The sequence below is a fragment of the Sinohyriopsis cumingii genome, chromosome 12 (genome assembly GCF_028554795.1).
Source record: "Sinohyriopsis cumingii isolate HCF-2022 chromosome 12, ASM2855479v2, whole genome shotgun sequence".
Taxonomy (NCBI): Eukaryota; Metazoa; Mollusca; class Bivalvia; order Unionida; family Unionidae; genus Sinohyriopsis; species Sinohyriopsis cumingii.
This window is the reverse complement of record NC_142972.1, coordinates 87,596,301-87,606,623: the sequence shown is the minus strand read 5'-3', so window position 1 is coordinate 87,606,623 and position 10,323 is coordinate 87,596,301. Positions and strand designations below refer to the sequence as shown.

The following is a 10,323-nucleotide window of genomic DNA, read 5'->3' as shown; positions in this document are numbered from 1 at the left end:
TATTTTTATAGTTTTCTTGTTCTTCTCTTATCCCAAAATAAATGCCCAATGCATTCACTCTTTCTTTAATTAGTCGTGGTGGTAATCCTGAGTGATTTCCTCTCTAGCTCCCTATTTTCAGTATTTCAGTCGTTTCATGATTTATTTATGACCCAGAGGCCTTACCAAATTGTTCTAATTCCTTCTCTAGGTGTTTAAAGGAATTTTGTCTATAATAAAGTTTGTACAATCGTCTGCATGCTGTAGCATTTTTATTTCGTCTTTTACATTTGGAACTGTAATACCTTCAATCTTCCTATTTAGTCTTATTCTTATACTTAGAATTTCAATTGCTGTTACGTATAATAGCATAGATAGCATTCCACATAGGCTGGAGTTATGTTTTCAACAATCTCGTGATTTAAAAGTGATATTTTGAAAATAACATACGAAAGTGATTAAATATGTTGAATTGGAAATAACACCGTAATATTTAGCATTTCTCACAATTATTCACTCGTTGGTCCAGGAAAAACGCTTTATCCACATGTAATAGCTTCACTACTTGCGATGAATGTGTGATTTTATAGCTATTGAAACATTTATCACTTTCAGTTCATTGCCTCTTCAAATCAACACAATTCCATTGCCTGAAATGACAAATGGACGCAATCGACTCTAAAGAAAGTTTTGCCATTCTTGATAATGGGGTACTTTTGAATTCCATTTCACTATGATGATATGTTACCACAAAAATGTATTCTGGCTCAACATGATTGGTGTCGATAGTAAACTTTATCATGGAAGAACTGAGAAAGTGTAAAGAGCGCATGTCAAATAGGATGGAAGCAGAGAACATTATAAGGACTCAGGTACGTGGAATTGAGATTTTAAAGGAGGACTCCCTGCAGGATGTATCAGTGCCTGTCGAAGTGATTGAGCTACTTGGACAAGCTCGTTGTATCCTTGACAAAACCGATATCAATTCTATGCCAGTCAGCGAAGACCACCGGTACAGGGCCTCGCAAGTCTATACTGGGCATGGGGCAGACCTCTTTATGACATAAGAAAGGAACAACTACAATTGTTCATCGGTAATTTCTTAACTGACACACTAACATGCTGTATATTATATTTACATGTTCCATTGTTATCCCCTAACACATAAGCAGTGTTTACTGCTTCCAACTTCTTTATTTTTCTGATGTTCATGCACAATATTTGATAATGCTTCCGTATGCAAGCAAATCATAGAGGTGTCATTTTTAAGCGTTGATAGTTTTCAATATTGTAAGACATGACATTCTTTCTTGAGTATCATTATCTGTCCGTCTGGCTAAATGATTTCGTTATCCTGAATATTATAAGGTATCGGGATTTAAGCTGTTTATGCAACAACACTTAGGAAATGATAAATGGTAAATATCAGTTAGGTAATGCCACTGAGTATATTATTCGCACACCAGCCCGTTTGTTTGTACCCCGTTACAAATTTTACAATAAAAAAGTATCAAGGACGTAAAGATGCACGAAATTAAGTAATTTCATTCACTGATTTATAATTTCTAACTTACAGTTGATAATAGTTCCCTAACACTGCGGACCTATTGGCATTTTAAATCAAACGGACGCTCTCGATCTAAACAAGCGACAGATTGCTCACTGACCTTTTCTGGTTAATAGAACAGTCCATTTCATTAAAAATGTCTATGTTTAATATTTCGTGACCAAACTGAGCAAATGAAAAGGACAACTCTTGTATACACATGCTAGAGACATGTAACACCAAAAATTTCCGGAATTAATAAAATTATCAAAGACGGTGAACTACATTACCCATGTTGCTTAAAAACATATACTTGCCTATGCAAATATGGCGACTATGTTACTTACAAAACTCCCGTTTGATTCGAAACGCCAACAAAATGACAGTGCATGGCACTCTTTGGAGACAATCAGGTTAGAAATTATGAATTAAATGACTAAGTTTTGCGATTTTTGTTTATATCCTTGATGCATTTTCGTTTTAACATCGGTGTGTGTGTGTGTGTGTGTGTGTGTGTGTGTTGGCAGGTTTGCAAATAAATGGGAGCATGTACGAATATTTTAGTCCTTAAAGAACCATGTATTGAAATTTAATATATAGTACTGCCAGACTTCACATGCTATTCTACAATCGATACTTTTACCACCGTACATTATAAGAGAAATTGGGTTTTCTTTGGTTTGTTTGCATGATTCTTTATTCCATATGATATATATATATATATATATATATATATATATATATATATATATATATATATAGTCATGTAGTGCATTTTTTCAAAATAATTGAATTATTTCATAACGCAAAACTTTCCTCAAGCAGAAAGTATAAAAAGATAGGATATTATAAGAAACATATATCCTATGCGTCTCAAAATAACCATTGCTTTTATTTTCGTTTTAATTAAATAACATTTTTATTACCAAATGCTGTAAAACATTATTTTTTTTAAAAAAAATCTGTCTGACAGTTTATATTCATATGGTGTTTGCATCACTTTATAAAACGTCACACGTGATTGGCCAATCTCAGCGTGCTTTGACCTCGTGTCTTTTTATTGATGTCATCTGTTTTCATGCATCAGAATTACACGCGCTGTTTGAACATTATTATTCTCTTTTCCTGTTTGAAACTTCATTAGTTGGGTATTTGGAATAGAAGTTAAGTGGCTAAGACTTGATCGTGTAAGAATAACTATACTATATACCTTATGATGTTTGCACACGTTTGCCCAAGAACTCAGATGATTTTGAACCATCCTGATCGCGCTTCAGCTCAAAACGTCTTCCTGGTGCAAATTTTGTATTATCATACACATATAATTAAAATTTGTCTATAGTGACTGTTAATGCTTTTTATACGCTGAAATTTTGTGTTTTCGATATTACTAACCGATCTATATTCTCTCTATTACATCCACATAACATAAACCTTTATATGGAAAATCTTTCTCGTGCTTTGGAAAATTATTTGTAATCACGTATGTATTAATTTTTCTCCAGAAAATTAGTTTGCATCAGGAGATATGGCAAGTTTGCTTGGGGTAAGCAGGAGAACTGTAGAGCGGAGACTAGCAAACTTCCGCTTGACTCATGGGATACGATTCAGTGATATAAGTGACAATGAGCTCATATCGATGGTGCGTTCAATAATCAACAACTTTCCTCGTTCAGGTAAGAGTTCTTTTTCTTCAACTAAATGACTTCTCTGTGTACAGTAAAATAGTTGTTATTTATGTTCATTGATGTGTATATTGTTATATCAGTTTTGAAATTTTAATTGGGGATGGGGCTTTGCTTTTCCGCAACTGTTTTTAAAGATCAATTAACGACTCTAACTTTGTAGTGACTCCTGGTCATTTTTCCCTACAGCGACTTTGCCCAACATAGCCCAAGTGCCGACTAAAAGATATTTCGGCATGGGGCTATAATAACTGACGTGTGTTAAAAACTCTCATTTTTATTTGCAACAAGAATGGTATTTAAACAGACGAAAACATGATCAGTGCTTTCATAAACTGTGCCGATATCGTTAAACTGCCGGTGATTGTCATAGACTAACAAGTGCAGTTCGATTTACATGTAAAATGAAATCTTTGTGGGAAAGCTTAAAGGCATTTGAAAGGATTGGTCCGAAGTTAATCAGATTCAACAAACAAGCGATCTTGCATACATTTATCCTATCAAATTTCAAATTCAGTCCAGTGGCCTGCTACTTCTGCAGCGACCTGAACACTACTAAGCTTGAAAAATACAACAACAAAAGCGTGCTTATAGGTGTGAGTATGATTATTTACACAAGCATTTATCATTAACTCTTAAAGCAAAACTGACAACCCTGAAAGTGTGCACCTTAGGTCATGAATTTAGAGACTTTCAAATTCTGAATAAGTGTGCGCTTCCCAATGTTTGGATAATTTTATATGTTATAAGAATATAATAAATATTTGTTTATAAATACAATTTTAGATAGTGAATTATGTTAATTGCCCCAACAATGAAAACCCCATTGTATGGCAAACAAATAGCTTATGTATGCAACTGTCATTCTGTGGAATCAGCAACCGAATCACCTAAGAGACCAATCACATTTTAATTCATTTAGATCCTTAATTATATCCTGGAATGGTACAGACTGTAAATGTTATATCTGCAGATAAATAAATAATGGTTTTTTTTATGAATTCAATGTTTGTAGTCATGTTTTAAATACTTGTTTCTTTAGGTTTAAAGACAATCGAATGTCATCTCATTTCACAAGGTATCCATGTACAAAGAGAGAGAATAAGGAGAGCAGTTAGAAATGTAGATCCGGTTGGACAACAATTGAGGCAGCGAAGGGTTTATTCAGTTCCGTCCCCTCTTGCCCTGTGACATATGGATGGCAATCACAAACTGATACGGTAGTGTTCCACTCAGTTATATTACATGTGCTAACAATAAAGTTGTGTGTAATCTCTAATTCTCAGTACCCAAAGTTTTGTTAATTTAATTTCCTAGGCTCCGAAATCCTAAAATTAAAAGACACATAATTTTACTCCAAATTTTCTATATCTTAGCATCTCCAAGATAAAACCTTTCAATTCTGAACACATTTTATTGGAAGGAAAAAAGTTACAGCATAAAAAATTCAATCAGTTCTCTTAAATAGTTCGGACGTATAACACGAAAATTCGGGAAAGACATCATAACATCAGATCCATCAATGGCAGTTAGTTACTTGTTAATGTAAGTATTATTAACGATATTCATTCAGTACATGTTAATCTTGGACGTTAATGATGATTAGAAAAGGGTAAATTTGGTGCTTATTTTCCCGATTTTTACAAGTCTATCATGTTGGAAATGACATATAGTAGTGGGTCAAGTTGATGAAATAACGCATATACAAATAATTTCTCAGACATGTTTTGTTCCTCATGTGATCTTGTCGTGTTATATGATATTCATATTAATTGCTTAATGTGCCCAGATGATTTGATAATATATGCATCTAAATGTAATGGCTTGCAAAATGCCGACGTAGACGGTGTCTAACTCTTTAACACTAACACAATTTGAGGTAATATTTCATGCAGTTGGTAAACTTATCAATAATTGGCAATTAAAATAAAATTAATTGTACTGACGTTAGCAGAACATAATAATTGTTTAATGCTCTGGTAAGCTTGAATATTTTTGTCGAAGTAAAAAGTAGCCATCGCAGACAAATGCAAAGTTAGGGGGATACATTTATAAACTCTATTCTTCAACCTATTACAACTTACGATCATGAAATTTGACATAATCGACTCTGGTTGATGTAAAGAGGTTAAATGACATGAATGTTTATGACTAACTATTTATTAGGATTTTGACATTTTGTTTTGGACATTAAAACGTTTAGTAGCATCGAGTTAGGGGAGTATTTCCATCTCATATGCAATGTTGAACACATAATGCCGGGTACATCTATCGGAACACCCAAAGGACTCCCTTGTCCTTCAAATGTGCACATGAAAACACAAAACAGTGACAGGACTATATAGTGCAAGATTCTAACAATCTTAATCAGATATTTAGGATCTGAACATGTTTGTGAGATAAATATTAATAATCTTGGAACAGAAACAGCTTCAAACATTGGTACAGTTGAAACTCGCGGTTTTCTTACAGCTATTATTCCAAGATTCGGAGAAACATGTCTTCTGCTTGCATTATGTGTACAGAAATGTGATAAACGACACACTATTCCAGCTTATGAATTCATGGAACAATCATAAATTGAGAACTGAGAACAACAAGACTACCTGCCAGCTATTTATACTTGGACTGCAGCGTATATTTAACGAGAATCAATTAATTGCTAACGAATACTTCGAAGAATTAGATCAGGTGAGAAGCTTGTCTCGTTTTAAGCAATGTGGCCTATTGGTAAAGAAAGAAACCAGGAAGACTGAAGAGATTTGAAACTGGGCACTATCCAATCTGCACGTTCCTTAAAATACCTACCATTATTTTATCAATGTCTGTGTGTGTGTGTGTGCTTCTAATTAGCAGTGTATGTGATTACCAAAGTCATAACAAATGACTACAACTTCACAGTGTGCTACTTCGTTAAGTGGAAAGTACCTGTATTTTCGAAATATATTCTATCAAGCTCATAAAACATACCAAATTTACAATCAGCGAAACATTACAATAACAATATAAAGCAAAATTCCCTGCATGTCAATATAAATAGCATTTAAAGGACATCTGATTGTAACATTTCTGCTTTATATAACTTAACAGACAGTATTCGACAAAAATTTTAGAATTTCAGAAAACTGTTTGTCCAATATCGAGGAACAATTTCTTTTAGCACGAAAAACTTTCATGAGTTTACCATGCAGAGACCAAATTACAAATTTGTTTATTGCCGGTTCTGCAAGACAGTATATGCTATTCTCTTAGCCTAACATTTGTTGGTGATATTTGGAAGTTAGAACTGAGCCACCGTAGCTCATTCTCTTAAACGAATTCATTTCTTAAGAGCCAAACTTAATTGTGTCTTTGAATCATTTTTTTTTTAACTATAAAAAATGAATGAATACATTGCAGACAAAATTATTATTAGTATTATTTTCTTCATTTAGGACGCTCTACCAGAGTATGGAATGGATCCAGATGCACCGTTACCTGAGCCAAGTGATGAAGACAATATCGACGTGCCATCAATAGAGCTACTTAATGAAGAACAGTTGCATTATTTCAATGCCAAAATGAGTGGAATTCACGTAGCTGACCTTTCTGACATTGAACCATATTTGCATGCTTTAGATTCTGTTGATGAGATTTTGGAAGTTTGAAGTCGATAATTCATGTACTCTACTACATTTCCGTTGATTATATGGGGCGATTTTACTTTCTGCAATTGCTCAAAGCAGTATCTTGTCATCAGTGACAACTTTCTTTCATTCCCCTATTTGTAATTAAATTCATCTTAAATCCCTATTTGTAAGATTACAAATGTATTAATAACATAATCTTTGTTCCTTATTAAATAGACTGTGATCCAGTACAGCTCTATGTTAAAAATAATAAATGAATAACTTGCGCAAGACTTCGTCAACTGAAATCTGAGTATCAAATCTACTCCTAATAGGTATGTCCGACTGTACTAAAATCTAATTAATAGTGTTGATAGTTTTTGTATTATAAAAATCCAATAACCGGTAATAGAACATGCGTTTGACTGAATTCAACTGAAATCTCCGCAGAGTACGCATCTTACCTGTATTTATTCGTATTTATACAAATTCTGTCAGTATTATCAAGCATTTTTCTGTGTAATTCAGGGATAGCACTTTCAGTTCTGTTTGGTGTATATTTGTAATCCTCCATAATTGATTATATGTACCCTGATATTTGTCTAAGTTAATTTCAATCAATGAAAATGTCACTTACGCCGCGTGGAGACAGTACTTAAAAAAAATAAATACAAATTAAATAATTTATTTATCAACTGAAAGTTGTGTTCTAGTTCTATCTTTTAGTTTCTTTTAAGTGTAATCATCATAAATGCAACGTGTCCTCTTGTAACTAAACGTAAAATGCGTCAATCTTTCTTAACAGCTATATCCGCACGCGTTTCTCCGAGAACCTAATTAAGTGCCGACCGTGTTTTGATAACTGACTTGTGGAAGTATTTGTTGTATTATTGCACTGAACGAAAAGCTGGACTCATTTGTATTATCACGTTAATTATGTCTTTTGAATCAAATAAAGGAGGTGGAATAAAAGAAAAGTTAAAAGGCACAAAAATCTTATAAACTTAAAATCTAGTGATCCCGGTCGTATGTCGTGTGAACTCGCTTCATTTGAATAATCGAACACTGTTATAAATGGTATCGTGTACTCTTTCATAACTGTTATCAAAGATAGCAATGCAGCCAAGCGAAATGAATACTTCGTAAAATAAAGAGCTTGTTTTCACAGATACGGACCATTGTGGGCAAGCGAGTTTCAGAGAATTTTTGAACTGGCACTTAGAGATATCCTCAAGGATGATAAGAAGTTTCATTAATACTTCCAAAGAAATCACGACATCAATATTGTACTAAGTGAACAATACAAAAAATGAGTTTCGACATAGAAGATCGTTTCATGAAATAAATGTCGCCCTTTTTGTTTTTGTTTTTTAAAAAAGGATTCTTGTTTCGGGGTATATCAACATTTAGTCTAGTTCTCTGCTCTGTGGACTCCCGATTTGGCAGGATACTATTAAACACCACTATGGGAATTAGACTCATCAATAAAATAAAAAGCATTGACGTGTTACACAGATTTTTCGCGCACATGTGATGGTTGTTGAAACCAGTTGGAACGATCTTTTACAACTTCATTAGAAAAAGAAATTTATTAAAAATTGTTATCGACGTGATTGTAAAATGAGGATTCAGTCAGTAAACAGCCCAATTCCCTAACGCCTCCCCCTCCCTCGGTTTTCTCGATGTCAAAGCGAATTTTCAATTTTTGGAGGTACCTCGGTAACTCGCGCCCTCGCTTTTAATGCGGTCTTGTGGACACTGTTGTGTACGAGTTATCGAGGGAGAGGTATATATATATATATATATATATATATATATATATATATATATATATATATATATATATATATATATATATATTGCTATGCCCGTCTCACATTAAATAATACCTATATTGGTACGTATATATTGTTTTTGCCTTTTTGGTGCATTACTTAAGATTGCAATGAAGGTACCTTAATATGTGTTGACTCATTTCAAAATCAATATTAATAAAGAACCTGTTTACAAGTTTGGGGTAATTTCACATTTGATGATTAAGCCTGATGAGTTCTGTCGCAGTGAGAGGTATCGTGAAACATGTGAAATGGGAGGTGTTGATAGATAGATCTATATCGAATAGGAAATTAATGCAACGTAGAGCCTTAAAGTGTATACAAGGTATATGAGTTGAACAATGAATTCATTCCGATTTTTCTATGTTCTTATTTAATGTTATTCTGCAGATATATTTAATGTTTTGTTTAGATATAATTTGAGAGTTGGATTACTCATCAAAATTACAAAGAGCTCATTGATTTTTCAATAAAATATTATTCTGTGATTATTGTTATTATTGTGAATTCATTCAAAAGAGTTCTAGACAATGCCATTGTTATACATTAATAATGTTAGTACATCAGCACATTCAGGATATGGAATTCATATGAAACATATTCTTTTGGACTTGGAATATAATGTTTAGTATTTGTAACGTTTCCCTCTTAGTAAGAGGGGTGGTTAATTGGATTTGGCTGGAGTTATCTAGAGGATGACCTCCCTCGATATTATAACCCGGCGGGAGTGAAAGAAGAATATAATTTCAACAGAGAACTGAGCGAGAATACCTGGAAGAAATAAAACAATACGAGCCCCCTTTGACAAGAAAATAACACATTTAATTAGAACAAATTAATAACGCCAATTCCAATTCAAGTTAGATTATATCAATATAATTCAACAGGCGCGTGCAATTTGTATTTATTTCATCATCATAATAAAAGGTGAAAAGAGCGCAATGTCCACGACTGATTTGCATCATCACCTTCCTATCTTGACAGTATATCCACATCTCCTAGTTCATCCTCGCTAAGCTGTGTGCTTTGGCCATTCATGGACTTACTGGTCCTTTTATTCTGACTTCGTCATTCTTTTTCTCAGACTTCTGTCTTCAGACTGTCCAGTCTCTATCCCATAAAGATATTCCTTAAAGGACAAAATTACCCCTAAATTTCTGTATACCCCACCCTCTAGACGTACATAAAATTCCCTCACGTTACTCAGAGCATGTTGGCTATCCACACACTGTGTAAATTTAGTATGGTTGGACAGTGACCTTGCTTCCAGTGGCAGGTCTTAAATTACCACGCGAGCGTCTATTGAATATTGCCGTATTCTTTTACATATGCAACTACATGTTTTATTTATATTGCATGAAATTCACAAATTGTAACTCGCAGCAATCCTTAACCTACAAGATTATACAAACATTACAAAATCAGATATAATTAGGTAAGTATTGTCCTAACAAAGGAAGTTATTGCAAATAATCCTTTGAAATCCTACATATATGAACATTTGGATCGTATGCAATCAATTCTACCAATGAACTAATAACTGTAAAATTGAAAGGTAAATTGCATAACAATTCTAGCATAAACACTTTCCATGAAAATGAACAAAAATTAAATCGCATAACATCTCTAGCATCAACACTTTCCATGAAATTGAATAACATAAATTGCAC

General features: G+C 33.5%; 1 protein-coding gene across 3 annotated transcripts; it reads left to right on the top strand.

Annotated features, from left to right (window-relative positions):
• Window positions 1–809: 809 nt before the first annotated feature.
• On the top strand, window positions 810–8,262 carry LOC149786922 (uncharacterized). Of its 3 annotated transcripts, XR_016425230.1 has the most exons (5): window positions 810–1,073; window positions 3,031–3,201; window positions 3,728–3,806; window positions 4,253–4,430; window positions 6,645–8,257. XR_016425230.1 is itself a non-coding variant. In XM_089978296.1 (4 exons), exons 2-3 carry the CDS (start codon window positions 3,054–3,056, stop codon window positions 4,399–4,401), a joined length of 297 nt encoding a protein of 98 aa, XP_089834422.1. In that variant the 5' UTR covers window positions 810–1,073; window positions 3,031–3,053; the 3' UTR covers window positions 4,402–4,430; window positions 6,645–8,255. The 3 variants fall into 3 exon arrangements, 2 of the variants coding, with proteins under 2 accessions (XP_089834422.1, XP_089834421.1); XM_089978296.1 differs by lacking the exon at window positions 3,728–3,806 and having other exon boundaries at window positions 6,645–8,255; XM_089978295.1 differs by lacking the exons at window positions 810–1,073; window positions 3,031–3,201; window positions 3,728–3,806; window positions 4,253–4,430 and adding an exon at window positions 5,278–5,901 and having other exon boundaries at window positions 6,645–8,262.
• Window positions 8,263–10,323: the final 2,061 nt, after the last annotated feature.